This window comes from Salminus brasiliensis, chromosome 22 (genome assembly GCF_030463535.1).
Source record: "Salminus brasiliensis chromosome 22, fSalBra1.hap2, whole genome shotgun sequence".
Taxonomy (NCBI): domain Eukaryota; kingdom Metazoa; phylum Chordata; class Actinopteri; order Characiformes; family Bryconidae; genus Salminus; species Salminus brasiliensis.
This window is the reverse complement of record NC_132899.1, coordinates 8,671,028-8,691,116: the sequence shown is the minus strand read 5'-3', so window position 1 is coordinate 8,691,116 and position 20,089 is coordinate 8,671,028. Positions and strand designations below refer to the sequence as shown.

The following is a 20,089-nucleotide window of genomic DNA, read 5'->3' as shown; positions in this document are numbered from 1 at the left end:
ATATATATATATATATATATATATATATATATATATATATATATATATATATATATATATATATATATATATACACAGTTTAGGCATTTCTGTGAGGATTTGATTGCATTCAGTGACTAGCATTAGTGAGGTCAGGATTTTAGAGGATCACCGCCCCACCTAATCCCCAATGCTGAAAGCATTCATTAGAAGGGCTGTCCACAACCATTTAGACATATAGTGAATTTAAATCTACCACTTCAATAGTATACCTATGCACTAGACCTTGGGACATTGCTGTAAGGCTCTGATTGTATTCAGACATGTATTACTGAGGTTCAGTACTGATGCTAGATGTTTAATTCTAGATCCCAAACACCGCTCCAAGCGTATGTATCCGAACAACATCTCAAAAGTGTTGGATAGAGCTCCATCACTCCAGAGAACACAACTCCCACTGCTCCACAGCTCATAGCTAGGGGGGCTTTGTATGCCTCTAGCTGATGCTTGGCACTGGACATGGTGACCTTAGGCTCATAAGCAGCTGCTCCGTGTAAGATGGTCTCTGCTTTTCGGTGGAGATTATATAAGCTGTGTGTGCAAATGAACGCTGTGTCAGCAATGAGCGCTCCTCAAAGCAGCTGAAGTCACTAATTAGAAGAACTGACTGGATACGGTTTGTGTCGTAAAGGCACAGTAAGAGATCGTTATAGCCTTATTTCATAAGCGGAGCTCTGAGATAAACACACATGGGTGCACACAAACAGAAAAACACGTCATGTTTTGTTGTCTGTCCAGCGCAGTGCGTGCTTTAGGAGATGAAAGGGTCACATCTTTTCCAAAGAAATCCCCGGTAAAATGAGGACAAACACTAAAGAGGGATTGTGTCGGTTAACCAGTTGAAATGACCTTTTGAGGAGGCACCTGAGGGTGGTTTGAGTTGCTAAACTAAAGTACAGGACTTTGCACCGGCTGACCTTGGCGGGAAGATTGGCAGCTTGGTGGAGAACGGCGTCTGCGTTCCATGTTTAAGACATTATCTCAGACGGCCTGCTGATTGAAATAATTGGGATCTCCTACCCCACCCCCAAACGCCAGAAAGTTTTTTGATAAAGTAATGTTTTCTTTTGTCTGATTGCAGGGGGCATGCCAGCCGGCTGATGCAGCAAAGATGCGTGGTGCTTTTACATGGTCTTGTATAACAGGGATGTTGCTGCATTTTTTGGGGTTTTGTTTTTTTAATTTATTTATTTATTTTGGTCTTTAGCAGATTTGGCCTAGCTGGAATGAAAGGGGGCTTGCATGATTCTCCCTCCACTTGTTGTGTAATGTTTGCGGTTACGTCTTGGCAGCAGAGAACACGAAAACAGCAGACACTGGTAATGAGCTCTTTAAAGAGGGAAAAAGCATTACGAATCATTAAAGTGCATTTATTTGCAATGAAGTCGCCAGCATTTTCCACGCTAATAAATGCTTAACTACCATGTAAGAAGATCTTCCGTTTAGTCACGGCTGTTTTGAAAAGATTTTCGCTGCGATTTCTCCCCTCTTCGAGCCCTGTTTCTGTTTTTGCTGAAGTTTTCAGCATGCTTTAGGGAACTGGTCTCTTTTCATTGTGGCATCCAGAATCCAGACATCCAGGACAATGTTCTTTACCTCCAGATCTATTTTTGGTTTTCTCAGGGGGAAATGTGCTTCTGTCTAAGTGTTTTTTTTTTGTTTGTTTGTTTTTTGATTTTTTGGGGGGGCTCAGAGGTCTTTTCTTTATGCTGTTCTTAATGTATTGTTTTTGTGTTGTTTACCACCTTCCTTGTAATTACACCACCATTATGGAAATGTCCATAAAATGTAGAACTGAGAAAGACTGACCAGGAGTGCAGTGGTTCCAAGATGGTCATAAAAATTAAACTATCATTCAGGCTTTTTCAGGCGCCCAGTGGCAGCCAACTGGCGCTGTGGTGTTTATATGGCTCTTTATGTGGCTTTCGTTTAACTGAGGGCTATAAAACCACCACCAGGTGTTGGTTCACTAACATTCGGTTTAACTCTTGGGTTAAATTGGGGTTAATGGCGTCATGAATTAATGTACTGTATAACCTGCTCAGTCACTGTGCTCAGCTGATCTGAGGCAGTTTGGTTAAGTTGGGCAGGAACAGTCTATTTCTTAGCCTTAATCAAAATCAGTAAATCAGGGGCTTTACATGGTTTGTTCATTATGGAAAAGCACATTAAGCAGTTTTTTGGTGAGGCACTCGTGAAATTCATCTGTCTCTTCAGTCTATAGCTGTCAGTCTTTTTAGTTTTGCTCTGGGGTCCTAGAGTTTTGATTTCAACTTCAGTATTTTCAGTATCAATTAGAATTATTGGTCAACACACACTGATGTTTATATATAATGTGTGTATGAGAGAGAGAGGGAGAGAGATATAAAGATTCATATGGATGTTTAGTGTGTATGTGCGTATAGGGGGTGAGGTGGTGATCATCAAACATCTGAATGCAATCAAATCCTTACAGCAGTGCTCCAAATTCAAGAACCAAGACTTCTTAACCAGCACAGACTCCTACAAAAGCAGAAGTGAGAATACTTTTGAGCTCTTGCTGGTGCTTTTCTTAGGTTGAGCAGAGTCTCTAGACGTGAAGGGCAGCCAGAAACTGGGTCTGGTGCTGCTGCCCTGGCCTCACTATTGTCCAGAGCACCGATACAGATCTACTTGCGCAGTTTAAAGAATTGAGCTTTGTTCCGATGATTTGAACAGTAAAGTGGTGGTGACCTGACCCGGACCTCTAGTACTGACTTTCTAGCTATCTACAAACTCCATCTCTTGCTCACTTTCCCTCTTGCTTTAGCCTCTCTCTCACTTGACTGAAAACCATCCACTGCAATTATTTAATCAAGGAAGCTGTGGGTGTGTGCACTACTGCCTCTGGCTGAAGGCTAAATGGATGCTATTAATTTCCAATCCTGCTCATAGTTTTTTTTTGTTTGTTTTTAGTTTTGTTTTTTTCCTCCTTCATGTCAGTCATCATTTTCCACGTTCCTTTAATTGGTTGGAGTTGGTTTCCGTGGGACTGAGCGATGTTGGACGGGAGCAAATGAAACTGGAGTGCAGTCTGCAGACCTCTCCTTTCATTGCAGACTAATCTGTTTACTAACAATCATGCTACACATTGACCTAAATATGAGGCATCTCTTCTTAATGGAGGTAGCTATATAATATATTTACATCAATCAGCCAAAACATTAAAACCACTGACTGGTGTGTGATCTAAACCCATTACGCACAACACCTGTTAATGGGTGGAATACTTGTTTAACATTTATCTGAATCTGTCGATTCTCGTAGTCGAGGTGTTGAACATTGAAGAAATGGGGCAAGGGTAAAGACCTGATCCTCCTGGTCAAGGGCCATACTGTAGGCTGATGACTGGGTTGGTGCTTTTCCCAAATGATCAGGTTTGTGAGGTGCTTGTGGTCAGCAGTGGCGTGTGAGTTCAGACAGTGGTTCTGGTGACCGTGTGTTGGACACCCCAAGCTCATTGATGTAGGAGGCCAACAAAGATCATGTAGTCTGGTCTGAACCAACAGAAAGGTTGTGGGAAGTTTAGGGATGGTTGTATGAGGAATGAGTCAGCTCAGTGCAGCACACCCTGCTGTACATGTGACTGTATAACTTCAGACTGGTCAGAGTCTGAAGTAACCCCTGAGTAACCCCTGTCCACCATCAAAAGCACCTACAATGGGCACAAGTGTCTTTCTTGCGTGTTGAAGCTCAACAGCTGACCGAGGCAGAGTACCCAATCTGTATTCTTATATTATAGTGTTTTGTAGGCAGAAATGCACAAACGATTAAGGTAAGGTGATAAATTGTCTCATTAAATGTGACCAACTATGAGCTGTGTGTGTCCAGAAAAGCCAGGTGACGTTACCTTTTTGTTGCTTTACAGGTCAGTGTGTTTGAGATCTCTACACAAAAAACTAAAAACACCTGTCTAAAGTTTTCACAGGTGATATTCCCCCTTGTAGAACTAAATGTGCTCACTGTGTGTGTTGTAGGTGGTGAAGCTGCTTAATAACAAGCGTTCTCAGGCTGTGGGAATCCTCATGTCCAGCCTGCACCTCGATATGAAGGACATTCAACATGGTGAGTACTGAACAAACAGCTCTGCTGACCAGCAATACAACTGGCTATATAGGGCATCGGCAACAAACAGGTTAAAATCAGCAAGTTTAATGAATGTTTTACAAACATGGTCTTTCACAAAACTAAAAGAGGTTCTTCTGTGGCATCATTTAAAGAACCCTTAAGAATGTTCAGTCTTAAATCGCTCTGCTCCAAACAATTGCGGCAGAAGCGGTCGGTCATTGTAGTGGGTTGTAGTGGAGGAACGGCCATATTTTGGTTTTGAAAACTCCAGAGCTGCTACCAGAAGCTCTGGAGAAGCTGATGTCGAGAATCAGACCACAGAAAACAGACCTCTTAGGCAACAACTGTGTCATGTCTTTCCCACACCAGCCATGCAGCAGTATAGTTTAGTTTAAACGTAAATCAGTTCAAATATAATCTGAGGGTTAACTTATGCATCATATTTATGAAGTTGGCGGTCTTGCTCGCCCAGAGTGACTTGCATACGCTTTATGTTCAAATGTTTGTGGAAACCCTTGAAGTTGCACCCATTGCTGACACAGATGTGCAAATGCACACACGGCTCATCTAGTCCTTGTAGAGAAGAATTCCCAATAGAATAGGACTCTGTAGAGCAGATAAACATTAACATATTGATACCAGGTGTGGGCTAGAGCAAGTGTGGTGGTGGTAAAAGCATCCAAACAATGGTTACTGGGACAGGGGATGGCTAAATTCATGAACATGTTTATCAATTTAATTAAACTAAGTAGTGTGTTAACAATGATACCAAACTGGTAGAACATCCTGGAAGAGCATTAAGAGTTAGCATGGCACTGTTCTAAAAGAAATGATAAATGACCTTTATGATGAGGAATACAGTAATGAGGCCATACCACAGATTGTATGTTGTAAATAAGGCAAATATAAGGAAATACCATGTATGAATAACACCTGAAAATTACTAGTACCTGCATAAGACCTTGCAGCCAAAGTGCCCATTTAATAATGGCCTCCTCAAACAGACCCCCTTGCTGTAAATCCATTTGAAGTGGGGATTAAACAGGACTAGGCTGTAAACCCAATGTCCAGTTGAGAAGTCGTGCAGGGCAGAATGCAGAAAGCTTCATAAATAGTCTGACATTGTCTACCTAGTAATATAGTTAGTGTGCATGTTTCCCCCAACTGTTCTTCATTGTCTGTGTCCTGAGAAATTGGTCATTTTGACCCCAGGTTGTCTTTGATCAGCTGTGTGCGGTTGTGATGGGTGCTCAAGCAGAAAAGCATGTTTTGTCTCTTGCCTTGTTTCCTGTTTTGTTTACTAAACGCATCCTTCGTCCCTCGTTTGAATTGTTGTCCGGGAGGTGACGTGTGTGTGTGTGTGTGTGTGTGTGTGTGTGTGTGTGTGTGTGTGTGTGTGTATGTGTGTGTGTGTGTATGTGTGTATGTGTGTGTATGTGTGTGTGTGTGTATGTGTGTATGTGTATGCTGTGACCATGTCTGGTTCATTGAGGGTGGTAGCTAGTGTGCTTCCTCTGGCTTATCTGCTGATGCTCAGATAGCTGTGGGCAGACTGTGGGCACTCCCGGGGTAAACAAGAGTATGAGATGCATATTTGTGATTCCTAAAAACAGCTCGGCGTCTTATTGTTTCAGGTTGCAGTTTGTTTGTTGTGTTTATGAGCTCATTTTCAAGGGTGTACAACACAGCAGTAACACGTAGACCCGGACTGCTCAGTTCTGCTACGTGGAGCACTTTAACGTTGTTTGTAACGTACATGAACATTAGGTGTATTCCATCATCAGTCATTTCGGAGCATTTTTCTTAGATTTAACTGAACACAGCTGGTTTCAGAGCTCTGCCTTTGTTCACCGAGCTGGTATCGAAATGAGCAGAGAGCATCTCTCTCTCTCTCTCTCTCTCTCTCTCTCTCTCTCTCTCTCTCTCTCTCTCTCTCTCTCTCTCTCTCTCTCTCTCTCTCTCTCTCTCTCTCTCTCTCTCTCTCTCTCTCTCTCTCTCTCTCTCTCTCTCTCTCTACCTACCTACCTACCTACCCTGTTGTGGTACAAGGTTGGGCTTTACCGGACTCCAATATCCCAATAAGTCAAATGTATTTAGGTTAGACTGTAGAGTTGCAAGTAGGGTAGGAGGGTATAATTAATACATTAAGGATGGTATGTCCCAATGAGAACTATATTTCAAATATTATGATGCAAGATCATTCCCCAGTGTACATTTAAGGGAGCCACAGGGTGGGGGTGCTGTAGGAGCTCACTCATAGGTGGTGGTGGTGGGGAGTCTTAACTGTGAGTTTGACAAACTGAGCCAATCCAAAGAAAAGAGCAAGCAGTCCTGAACGAACTAGTCTGTAGGGTTTGCCTCAAAACAGTCGTAGCCAGTAGAAAACACATCCAGCATAGACATGTATGTAAGCATGTAACTAAAAATGAAGCATGCTTAATCCCTTAGTGGTTCCAATGGACCATTCACTCGACTAAGTGCTCTCAGATATGAGGCTTTATCCTCTAAACATGTGTAGTTTGAGCCTTAGTTAGCTGGAACGGGGTCTGTGCTGGGGTGTTTAGCCTTTTTTTTTTTTTTTTTTTTATGCATTTTGACCATCCGCCACTCCAAAACCAGTCGCAAGACTGACACAATTGGACACAATTGTTTAATGGATTTATTTATTATAAACACACTTAGCAGCAGTGGGCATGTAGCCGAGCTAGCTAAGCAACGTTTAGCCTAATGAGCTAAATTCGGCTTCCTGTCCTTAAATACCGCATCACTGGACTTGATCTTTCAGATTTGAGTAATTATCACATCAACTTGATTAAGTGGCATTTCGGTCAGTCTGCCAGACTTCAACGTGTTCTGTGGCGAGCAGCATTATCTTGCTAACAAGGCTAATACAGCTTATTTCTCCTGATTCTCAGCACAGTTGAACATTTACCAGTTGTTGTGACTTGTAGGAAGTGGCATAAACAAAAGGCCCATTTGTGCTACTCCCGCTACTCCTCGCCCCTGGTAATACTGTATGCAGTGCTACCACGCTCGGCCCTAGCAGCAGTAGAACCGTGCTCCAGTTCAAACTGCTGCTGGATTCTGTTTTTGAAACTAGGAAGCAACGGAGGCAGGCTGGCAACAGTGAATTTGCCCTAATGCTAAAGGACGTAACGATACAGTGATCAATGGAATTGATTACAGGCCCCTTGCCTAAATCCCTCCATGTTCTAATTGATAGTATTAGCTGTAAATACGGCCTCATATTTTACTTGTCTGTCGGCACAAATATGTGCCCCCCCCCAGCCTTTGTTTTAGCCGCGTACGTTTCGGAAACGTGGCCTCTGCAGCCGGTAGTGTTATTGGGAGCTGCATGAGTAGCTGCCTTCTGCTCTCTGAGTCATAGAGGTAAAATCTGAGAGCAATATGCTCCTCTGCCTCACGCAAATATTTAGAGCCGTTTGAGGTTCGCCAAATAAACATGAATAGAACCCAAATGATCAGAGCACTCACATCTGCTGCCATGGAAACAATCAACCTCACCCTGAGGCTGTAGACGGCTGGATAAGGGAACCAGACGCGTGAGCGCGGGCTGTAGTTTAACTGTACTCGCTCTCAGCTACCTTCATTACACACCTTTACGAACAGATTTTGATGGTTAGACGGTTTTACAGACATCATTTAAAGGTTAATGGTTATAATTCTTGCTTATAACTCAAGTAAACCACAACCAAGAATGGCAAACATTGCTTATTGGTACGTTATCACTTTTCTTGATCACTTCAGAGGCCCATATCCTACATTTCTTGGCTTGAATTATCGTTTCTGAAGTTTTCTAATTTTTGTTTGGGTTTGTTTACAAAAAGCAGTGCAACTCTAACTTCCCAGCCTTGCCCAGCATCCCACAGCTGAAATATAACTTTCACTTGAGTAGACGGGGGTGCTGGAGAGGGAACTTAGCAGCGTTTACATACCATGTCAGCCTCATTCAAACTTATTAAAACAGAGAAATGTAGGTGTCCCATGGCGTCCGTCCTTAATGAGTGATACTTTTTATGTGTATGTCCAATTTCAAATTGACCCCATGTTTCTTTATTAGAGCTTTTTGAAGTGTTTTAGTGTCTGTTGCTCCGATTGGCTTGCAGTTCAGGAATCATGGTCAAATCATCAGGCATCAGTGCTGTTTCCTGGATACGCTGCTGTGAACACATCAAAACACACTGAACTCATCTCACCAAGTTACCTTACTCAGTGTGAATTACCCCCTCACCCCCACCTTCAGATAGTATTCAGTAGCATGCCAAAATTTGGGCACCCCTGGTCAAAATGTAACTGTGAATAACGACCAAAATGTTAGAATAATATTCTTTAAAAGATTCGTTATTCGTTAAAGATTACTTTATTTATATCTTTCACAGTGCTAAAATAACAAAAAATAAATAAATAAATAACAAATTTCCTTTTCCTTTCTGTTTTCTCTAGATTTTATTTATTTATTTATTTTCTCCCCCTCCTTTCCCCGTAGCAGTAACAAATCCACAAGCCCACCCCTGGCAGACAAACGTGAAAAGGTACTAATGTTAGAAAATATCACAAACGAGGATTAATAAATACGATCAACTGGCTGTTTTTGAGCTGAAGGATACGAGCTGTACAGGGCTAGCACTGAAACATTAGATGAGGTAACCTGGCCGTAGTATTTGTTTGTTTACCAAAAGACTGTCTGCCTGTCTGTGTGTAAATTTCAAGTCACATGGTGATCTACTGTGGCTTTCTGTGATGTGATTTTAATGAAATGCACTTCTGTCAAAATGCTGTGGCGCGGCGTGTCCAGTGTGCGACAGGCTTAGTTACTTTGTGAATGTAGTTTTCAACTGTAAAACCTATAGAAGGGTTGCGACGGTTAATCTACCTTTCACTCCTCTTGCTCCTCTCGGTCTTTCTAATTTCTCCCTCCCTCGTCAGGTACGTGGGGAAAACTGGGTTCGGCGTTGTTACGCCTCCATTGCCTGTATCCATCAAAATTTGGGGATTTTCACCCATTCTTTCTTGGGCTGTTTTGCTGCACTGTTCTTTTAAAGTCCTTTATTTTATTAGTTTATTAATTTATTTAGTTATATATTTTCAATTTAATGTTTATATATTACATTTTTGTTCCTTCCTTGCGTCTCTGGCTGCAACACAAGCCTAAAGCATGATCTGTCCACCCCTGCCTAACAGTTGGTGAGGTGTTCTTTTCATAAAATTGCACACTTATTTTTTATTTTTTTTTTTTCTTAAAGCTAATTTTGTTTTAGTTTTTAAAGCTAATTAAGGTTTGAGACCTTAATCTTAAATCTTTTGGTGGTCCCAAACGTCTGCATGGTGCTTCTTTCCCTCCCCCCTCCCCTTAAAACGTTATAATTATTAAATTATTGAAAATGATGTTATACCTTTTGTAGGTCAGTTTGTTTCCTTCCCTAAATCCACAGTACAATTATGACCGGAGGTGTCAAAACTTTTGCATGCCACTGTATCCCCTCTTAATCCTGTCTCGCATTCTCCCTTTCTTTTTTTGTCCTTTTATCTGCACACGTTCAGGTCTTCTTTTTCTTTCTCCTTCTCTCTCTCTCTCTCTCTCTCTCTCCCCCCCCCCCCCACCCACCCTTCGTATACACAGGAGAATCTTTGCTAGAAATGTTGTATATTTAATTTTGCTGCCAGGAGAATTTGTACTTAATTTTCATCCAATCAATGTGTTTATACATCTCCTAACTCATCCACATGCTCTGCTTTGTTTCATATGGGCTCAGCTCTGCGTAATCATGTCCTTTGTTAGACATCCAGTCTGACATTTCAGAGGAATTCCCCGCTTCTCTCGCTCTCTTTTGATGTCTTCCAATTATTGTGGTTGCCAGATTTTCACACTGCGGACCCCCCTGCCCCCGGTCGCCATGTGTGTGATGCAAATTCCCCTGTAGAATGTTGTGTTTGGTTGGCCACACTTTTGTCCTCACCGTAGAGAGCTTACGCTGTTTGAAACGGAGGATATGACCTCACCGACTCCCCGAATGAAGTCTGGCCAATGCTGTGCGCTGCCATACCTTTATACAACTTAATCATAATGAGCTAAAGTGATGGTTTGAAGGGGAAATCTAATGTAAACACTTTCTCCCTTACTCCAAATGTGCTTGATTAGTCAAGACATGTTTGGTGTCTGAAGTTTGCTTCTTGAGTTTTGCACTGAAGCTGCGAGGCTAACTTGGCTATGTTTGTGTTTAGCTCTTAACTACTTCAATGAGTCCATTCAACTACTGTAAGTGCACCTAGTGCTAAAACTGGTGTTCAGTTGTAAACCCACAGACAGCTTGTCTGTAGAAACGCAGTGTCAATAGAATGGGTTGGTCTGGAGCAGTCGCACATGAGCCTGATGGACACCATGCCCCATGCCAAACATCAGCTAGAGGGTTAGAAACCCCTTAGGCTGTAGGCGTATTGGGCTGTAGAACGGTGTTCTTTGGTTTGATGGAGCTCCACCCAGTACGTTTAGGAGATGTTGGATTTCCAGACATAATTATCATAAACATCGGTACCTAACCTCACTTACGTGGCTGAATGCAATCAGATCCCCACAGCAAGGTTCTGTATGTCTAGTGTAAATCCTTCCCACAAGAGTCGAGCTATTATTGCAGCAATGCAAGCAAACCATGTTAATCCATGTTAATACCCTTGATTTTAGAAGAAACGTGGGATGAGCAGGTGACTATTTCTTGGACGTTGTATCCCCCCATATAAAGCAACATTTTATTATACACTGATGATAAAGGGGAACAAATGTATGTTCAGATGCTGTTTGTGCTACCTTCAATGAATAGATGTAATTTATTATTAATTTATTTTATTGCACGAGCTCTCCTTTCAGATGTAACTGATTAAGTCTGAAATTCATAGAGACAGAGTGGCTACTCCCTCAGCCACTGGAGAACTACATTACTGTCAGAGGAATCTGCTCTCTCCTACTAGCATCTGGAGAAACAGGAAAAACCAACTGCAGCGATCCATCTCTAACTTCCAGCACAAACGGAACTAGGAGCCACGTCCAAATTCTGCGCTTTCTCCAGTCAGTTGTATTTAAGTCAAAAGTTCAGTGTCTTCTAAACACTGATTTATAAGCGGCTGCATATAAATTGAGTCTTTTTGCAATTTACTTTACTTGGTTTTGAGTCTACATGACCACCAAATTAGGGGAAATCAAAGACGGCAGATATGAAGGGAAGCTTCAGTCACTTTAATTCAGCTGCTCTAGGCATGTTTTCACATTCTCAGACCTTGATTAGTGGAAAGACCAAGAATATTTCAGAAATAGAGGTCTTCTCCAAAGAAGAGTGGTGGGGGGGGCGGATCTGAAGGAGAACTGAAGGACTTTTAGCTGCTACAGAAAGCTTTTAGAGTCTGTGATGTCTGATTATGTTAGAACATCATCTTTTGTTTTTTTTAACTGTGTAATAAGCTACAGGGGCTGTCTTTGCTACTTCTCCTTTACCAGCTAAATGTTTTCTCTAGGACTTTACATTGAGGCAAAGCGCCGTTGTTGAACCTGAAGTTTAGGAACTGGTGCTGGAGCTGGGGCCGGCGAGAGCAGAGCAGTAATTTCAGTGATTTGTTTGGAGAGTGATCTTTTCCCTCTGCAGCTGAACTCTAGGGATTACATTAAATCCAACATCCTAATTGATGCCTGAGCCCATCACCTCCACTGTTTAAATCTGGCCTGACAAGATGGGGGAAAGATGCCGTTTTCGTGTGGGTCTGAGTCAAGTTTTAGACCATTAGTCTCGCAAACTGATTCACTAAGGTCGTTTTTATCCTTGAAACGCTTGACACACACTCTACTTTTATCATGAGCAGGGAAAATAAACACATACGGAGCGCAATAAGCTGCAGTATTCCATTCTGCATTTTTCTTTTTCTTTTTTTTCCCCTCCTTTTTTAGAAAAATCCGAATTTCAAGCTTTGATTCAATTAAGCGTGAAAGTGGCACCAAAGAAGTATTTATTTACTCTGTTTTTCTAGACTTTGTTAGCAATCATCTCAAACACTTAGGGCTTAAACAATGTCTCCAGTGTGAATGTTTGGAGTTAGTGTGCTTTTCTCAGCTATTTTTTGTGTGTGTGTGTGTGTGTGTGTGTGTGTGTGTGTGTGTGTGTGTGTGTGTGTGTGTGTGTGTGTGTGTGTGTGTAAAAGAGAGTGCTTGAATGTAACACTATATCTCAGATTAAACAATCCACAGCTCCAGCCCTGTTTGTGTTCAAACATTTACTTTTAAAGGATTACAGTTTTGGGCGCCAGATCCTGAACGCAGAGACACGCAGGCGGCGGCAGCTTCAGCACTCGCTCTCTGGAACCTGACACACATACTCGCACTCGCGCACTCATTCTCTCTCTCTCTCTCTCTCTCTCTCTCTCTCTCTCTCAGACACATGCATGCTTGCATTTTTTTTCTTTCTCTCTTTTTCAAGAGTTCCTTTCCTCTCATGTTTCTCTCCATCACTCGCACTCTTTCTCCCTCATTCCTTCCCCATTTCTCCAGATATTAGCCATGAAAGACGTTTCATTTCAGTGATTAAAGTCAAGACAAAGTGGTTGGAATTGGAGGGGTGTGTGATGAATTGGGTATCCAGTAAGCACTGTGCTAATTGGTGGGGTATAAACCTCTATACCTCCATAGTTTGAGCCAGCCCTAAAGAAAACACTTTACACATGCATTTCTGGACAAGCTGAAAGTAAAAGAAGCATGTGGACTGACGTGGAAGAGTAATATTTCAGGACTTTACACTAATATGACTCTGGTGGAGCTGTATGAGACCTCTCACAAGAACACTGTGTAACCAAGGTCCCAGTGGTCTGGCCTGGAGTGGGAATGGCAGAGGCTCCATTCTCCTTATTACAGTCGGGGGAGAACTCAATAGGATTCTGAGGCTGCTATTTTAAGGTGTACATGCTAAGTACAAGTCCTTGAAAAAACATTAGGTTAAATTGTCTGACAATGTCTCACTTAGCTGGAATTTCCTAAATTCTAAGGTACTTCAGCCAATCATTTTGTATGTTAAAGTAATTCAGAGTCAAATAAATATCCATTTTAATTGATTAAAAGGTTTTATTGTATTTGTTGTAATAAACTTTGCAGCAACCTTCGACAAGTGTGATGTAGGCATTCTGTTTGTGCCAGTTGGGGGGCTGAAAAAGTCTGTTTATTTATCTACATTAGCCTTGGAACTCCAGGGCAAGACAGGAAGCAAAATCACATTTAGTAAGTAGACTTCATTAAGACTTTAAACTCCAGTTGCTGATGAACAGCATGTTGGGCATACACACACCTTTTAAGATCTGCTCTAAGTTGTAGACCCTCTTGACACCCCGGTCTGCAGGGGTGATGTTGCAGTCAAATTTAGTTGATTACCCTCCGATTCATCAGGAGTGATTAAGCTGATTAGCGGAGAGGTGAGGGACCCTTGTTGTGGTGGGTGGCTGAACTCTGTGGGAAGAGGAAAGAAATATGTCCAAATCTGCCCTAAGCTCAGCTTTGAGCACTCAGAGCTTTGACCCCAAACCAGTGTGTATGTTCATGTGTTCGTTCAGCTGTAGAAATGGTCCGCTCAGATGCTGCTCACTGCCTGCTGCTGTCTGGAGTGGGATTTTTTCGAGCCAGAGCTTCTCTCATTCCGGTTTCCTCACTCATTTTGTGTGTCTGTGTCTGTGTCTGTCTTGTTAGAATCCAGGTCTTTAATTGTACCTCTTGTAACCGACAATTAGCCTTGGCTTAGGTGTCCATCAGTTTAATAATAATAATAACAATGAAGATGATAAAAATTGAATGATAGTAGTTTTGTTTTCTAACTTTTCATCTTTCTACTGCTTCTGTTCTGCTGCTTTTCATTACATCAGTTTGAAGCAGAACATGTTTTTGTTTTTTTTGTATTTTGTGTAAAGCTAAATAGGTTTAGTCTCGAGTTTGACACTTTGTGGGTTGTTGGTGGATGAAAGTACACCTAATGTCCAATTGTCCTAATGTCCAACCAAGAACCTGCAAAGTGACAAGCTTGAGACTGAAATATTCCTTTTAAAGGCACTAGGAACTGACTAGGTATGTTTAAAATACATTAGACACATACCCATATTCACCATTTGTAGCTTGGAAAGCCCAGGTATCGAACACATACCCAGTCATCAGTAATTCAGTGCTGTTATCGCTGAGCCACCACTGCCCCTTAAAGAAATCAAGTTTCAGAATCTTCAGAAATGCTCTGCATTTACATATACAATAAAAATTGCTGCAGATTGTGAGAAATAGTCTGCACCAATCCTGACGATCCAGTCTCCTGTTAGAACTGCATGTTTGTCTTTTTTTTAACCTGGTTTGTTGTGATTTTGCTCCATTAGTTAACTTTAGAAATGTGGATGGGTTCTGTGCTCAGGATGCCAGTTTTGGAATACTGAAATTACTGTTCAGATACTCTGTACTTATCAACATTGGAAAATGGACAGGTCTAAAAGCACTTACAATGTGACTTTTCTTCTCTTGTATAATGCAGACAGATTATTTATTTATTTATTTTTAATTAGCAGTTATACAATATGCATTATTAAAACCAACTTATCTTAGAAAAACGCCAAATATCAATAGAATAGATGTGTGTAAATATAAGTGCAGTAAAAGTACATTTGAACTTGTTGGGGTAGGGGAGTGGGGAATGAGCTGGACACACCGGACTATGCTTCTCAAGGTTAAATAAATACAGTGACCATGTCTATTACAGTATTAGTGTTAGTTCAGTGCTGAGCAGATGAGCTGTGCATACTGTGGAGATGAATACATTGTAATAACATTTTAATGTATGCAGGTGCCTAAAACCTTTCAAGCAGTAGTGCCTTTTTGTGATGGGTTGATTGGTATTGACTAAAGGAAGCACTAAATGGATCATTAGACCAATTTAGACCAGTTATAGAGTTATAGTGTAGAGTCACTTTATTAATTGCTAAAGAGTACCTGATTGGCTACTTGGTATAACTCATAATGCCTTAATCATAACCTGTTTTTACAAATTATTGAAGTTCTGCTGGTGCTGAAGTGCCTTTTGTCTGTTCTTTTGTGTTTGTTAACCTCCGTAAATCTAAAACGCAGCTTTTTTTGAACTTTTGCATTTTTAATCTGTGTCTGTTTTCTTGCCCTTCAGCAATTCTGAACCTGGACAACACCGTGGTGGACCTGGAGACATTGCAGGCTCTGTATGAGAACGTAAGCAACGCTTAATCTTAACCTTCTCAAATAATATTTAGTATTAGTCTTTGAATGGAACCATTTCCTCCATGGTTCACTGATGACCGCATTAAGAACTACTCTACAGCATCTGTAATTGCTCCACTACTCAGAGAGGTTGCTTAATCTTGAGCCTAGACTGCTCATTTAAAAATGGCCCTGTTGCTAAAAAGGGGCTTTTGAAAAATCTGTGTGTTTGGGACATACTTGTGGAGTTTCTTGACTCTGAGGAAATGTCTGCGGAACTTCAAATGAGGAATGCATCAATATCAAAACACTCGAAAACCACAATAACGCAGGAATGCGCCCTGTTTCTTGGAATTTGCCTTGTAAAGTTTATACTCCCACCACTATTTTAGTGGGTCGAATTTTCCTCAGTTTTAATAAGATGTGCAAACATTGTTAAAGTTTCAAAAAATACCGTTCACTCCCCTCTCCATACAGCCCACGTAAGAAAACTAAGCTAACTTTTTTTATGAGGTCACACAAACCAACACACATTTCCTTAAATCACATATTCGGCCTGGAGCCGTTTAGCCCCACCCACTCGCACTGAAGTTCTAAGCAGTGTATTAGTGCTTCAGGTCGGATAAGAAAAGGGGCTTTTCAAAATGTGGTCCTTATGTGGCTGAAAGTTGTTGTTGATTATTAGCCTAAAATTAGTCTAAAAATATATATATATATATATATATATATATATATATATATATATATATATATATATATATATATTTTTTTTTTTTTTTTTTTAGACTAATTTTAGGCTAATTTTTATATATATAGACTAATTTTTATATATATTGTGGGTTCTCTATGTACAATGTCTGACACATTAACAACTGATTGATTCTGTGGGGAGTATTTAAGCCCAGGGGTGCTGCCAGAGATTTTGGGCCCCATGAAAAGATGTTACACTGGACCTACAGCTCTAATTTTGATGCTCTCTGTGCCGCTCTCGCATTCTCGCCTGCTCTCGGTGCAACTCTTACAAACTTGCTTGCACTCTGTGCCACTCTCGCCTTCTGTACCACAGTCTCACTCCTGCACTCTTACTGTCTCTCTCTCTCATTCTCTTGCATTTTCTCTCTTGTGTGTGTGCTCTCTCGTGCTCTTTTTCCTGTTTCTGTCTTTCTCACTCTTATTCTTGTTCTCTTTCACTCTTGTGCTTTTTTTTTTTTTTTTTTTTTTTTTTTTTTTTTTGCTTTCTCTTTTTTGCTCGCTCTTGCTCTCGCTCTGTGTGGATTCTTTAAGAATAATGTGAGTGTTTTGGGGAATGGTTGAGATGTTTGTGTCTGGCCGGCTCCTTCAGTAATTATAGAAACCAGACCTGTTCACTCCGCAGAAAAAAGAAAAACATACAGAGCGCAGGACACTGGAAAAGGCTAATTAGCTTTAATGCGCCTAATGATCTTTTTGTAATGTGTTTTTTCAACCCTTTATGAGCATATGGTCCAGGGTTGGCCCGTCTCTAGGCGTATGCGCTGTGTATTTATCGGCCCACCGATCTCCAAATGCTCGGCCTGTGCGGTTGAATCTGTATATTGTCTTTTGATATCTGCTGTGAGGTTTCCATTTTAAACTCTGAAGGCTGTAAAGGAATAGTTTGGTACAGTTCTTTAGTTTTGCATGGGAGCTGTGAGGCTAATGTAGACAACTAGTAATGTAAACACATACCCCACCAATTAGCATCATGTAAACTGCATGCTTACATTGTTGACATGCTCAAACTGTGTTGAGTTGATGAGGGGTGCATTTAGCATGAATTGGAGTTGATCTTAGTGTAGTTATATATCTGTTGAAGGGATCAGGTATCTGCTCTCAAGCCTGACATTTGATCTTAGTTATTTTTTATGCTTTACGGCTTGCAGCAGTGTTTTCAGACATACTGGATCACAAGAGACCCTCAAAAGTGTGTACCTTAAATGAGCTTTAAAAGGACATTACATTCACTTCCCAGGGAAAAGGTACAGATTTGTACCTTTTCATAACTTCCCTGTTCCCTGACTAAATAAAGTAATGATGTGACTATTATTAATTTATTATACATTTATTAGTTTATGGTATTTTTCCCTTTATCTCCCAATTTGGTACCGTCAATTAACCCACTCATTTGTGCCTCCCCCTAGCACTAGCAAAACTCCTGACTGTAGTAGGGTAAGGTCTTAACAGCCGCCACCTCTCTTCAAACTGTAGCTAATGCAGCATGGCCGGGCAGCTGAAACGCACTAAGGAAATCGCCAGGTCTCCATTTCCATCACACCAGCTAACAGACACCTGTTAGCTTCCAGAAGTACTGGAGTACCATCTGAGCACCATCATCCAGAGAACACGGTTCCACTAGTCCATAGCTCGTTGCTGGGAGGGGCCCTTATACCCCTCTAGCCCATGTCTGGTGTTAGCTTATAAGCATAAACCTATTGGCTCCATGAGCCCTATTTTATTTGGAAGTACCAATTTATTTTTTTTTAATGGGGACACGACAAGCTGTGAGTGTATTTACACATCTGTGTCAGACGTGTGCAACTTTTAAGGAGCTGAACACATTCATTAAAAGGGTGTCCACAAATAGTTGGCTAGTGTATCAACATGGACAAAAATATCCATCATATTGGAGTGGTCAGATGACCCATTTTCAAATATGATTAACTACGATTAATAGAGTTTTGTTGCTGAAGTGTACGGTGTGCATCCAATGTGCCTTATGCTTGATAATTAGCTGGACTCCTTTCATAGGGAGGGGAGGGATGCTAGACGCCAACGTACTAGACGACCACAGTGCTCGGAAGAAAACACCAGGTACCCAGCTCTGATGCTAGCGAACTTCCGCGCCAGCCACCGTCACACTGGAGTGATGTGGGGAGAGGGAGAGACGTCTTCCCATCCGTAGTGAGGTTTTACTGTTACGTACTCGTGGGCAGCAACCTTTTGATTATTGACCCTGCTGTTGGTAGCTGCAGTAAGTTATGAAGCAGAAAAGCCTGTGATTGACCCTGTTCTAGTCGTTTCTGCTCCCTATTAAGCCCCACCTCACACATTCCTTTTCTATTGTGCTGGGATGGTGGGAAGACCAGCAGATATTGAAGCTGGATATGCTCTTTAAATGTGTGTTCAACATCTTAACACAGTTTCAGGTGAGTGTCTAACGACTTGGGCATGTGGTTCATTATGCAGTGATTCAGTGAACTTCCATTACTTGTTAGGTACGCTAGCGTCATAGCTTCAGTACAGACCCGCAGAAGCAAATCTCAGACGCTGAACATGCTGTCCTGGCTGATCGCCTACTTTTGCAGGAAAGAGCAAAAAAAAGTGTAAATGAGGATTTTCACCGAACTGTTCCTTTAATGTGCAAGAGCGAGCGCGAGAGGCTGCTTCCCATTAGCAGTAGTTGCAGTGCGAGTTGTTGTAGGGAGAGCAGAACGTGCCCTTGTGGACAGATGGCGGAGTGATCTGAATGCTAATCAGCGTGTTTGATGCGGCCGTTTGAAGTGTGTGGAAGTTATGTGGCGTTTGAGCCTTGAAGCCCGGCTGTGATTGATGCTGTGATAGAGCCTAATGCAGCCGACTGTTTTTCCACAGTTTACATTCACACGTCTGCCTCACAAACGCATACACACACACACCCAGTCTCAGATACACACACACACACACACACACACACACACACACACACACAAAACGTCTGGAACATGTGTGCGCACACACACACCCAGTAACATCTAAGGCCTGCCGTTGGAAACGTGAGCCGACATTGTAAAACAAAGCATTTACACACGCTCGCGCTCTCGCGCTCCCTTGCATGTTTTCACTCACTAGATCACTCTTCTTTTTCTCTCACTCTCCCTTTTCTCTTTTTTGCACCTCATTCTCTCACTTTCTGTTCTTTTTCGTGCTCTCTGTATCCCGCTTGTGCACTGTCGCGTCTTTCTCTCGCATCACTCTCCATGTCTCTCAGTGTTTCTCTCTCGCCTTTCTCTCTCTCTCTCTCTCTCTCTCTCTCTCTCTCTCTCTCTCTCTCTCTCTCTCTCTATCGCCATATCTCTCGTGCTTACGCTCTGCTGTGTCGCGCTTTCTCTTAAGCTGCTGGCTCAGTGTGTTTGATGTTGGAGTGGGTTGTTTACGGAGGTGTTTACTTTCTCTCGGGGAGTCTGGAGAAGCTCTTGTGTCTGTGTGTGCGTTGGATCGTCCACCACTTAACATGATTTATTAGACCGTCTAAAGGATAAAGAAGGTTTGGAACTGGGGCCTTCATCCTTTTGTCCCTGCCACAGGCGTTTGGTTTTGTCACTAATGGACGCTGACACTCCTTCTGCTCAGCTGCAGTTGTTTAGTCAAGCTTTGCATTAGTCTTCACTACAGATGCTCCGCCCACAGAGACGCAGGCCATGTGATTGGACACTGTCCAAAAGTATCATTTAGATTCATTTTAAGGTGTGCTTAAAATCTCTGAGAAGAGTAGAGGCTGTTACTGAGTCCACTAACCTCTGGACATATACTGTATATAATATATGCTAAAATGACCCCACACACAGCGTTTTCAGTAATGCCCACACTATATAGACGAAAGTATTTGGACACCTGTGTTTGTTTTGTCTGAAATCAAGAGTATTTAAAGAGTTTCAACGGTCAACAGCAGAATGGCTCTCTCCAAGTGCTCCAGTGTACATGAGCTTGAGGTCACCATGCCAAATG

At 41.8% G+C, this 20,089-nt stretch overlaps 1 protein-coding gene across 2 annotated transcripts in view; it reads left to right on the top strand.

Moving 5' to 3' along the window:
- Window positions 1-20,089, top strand: part of fmn2b (formin 2b) — a 103,054-nt gene that overhangs the window by 39,304 nt on the left and 43,661 nt on the right. For both annotated transcript variants that reach the window (XM_072667407.1, XM_072667406.1), the window contains 2 exons: window positions 4,035-4,122; window positions 15,318-15,379. In XM_072667407.1, the coding sequence (XP_072523508.1) occupies window positions 4,035-4,122; window positions 15,318-15,379 (150 nt within the window). The remainder of the gene's footprint in view (window positions 1-4,034; window positions 4,123-15,317; window positions 15,380-20,089) is intronic.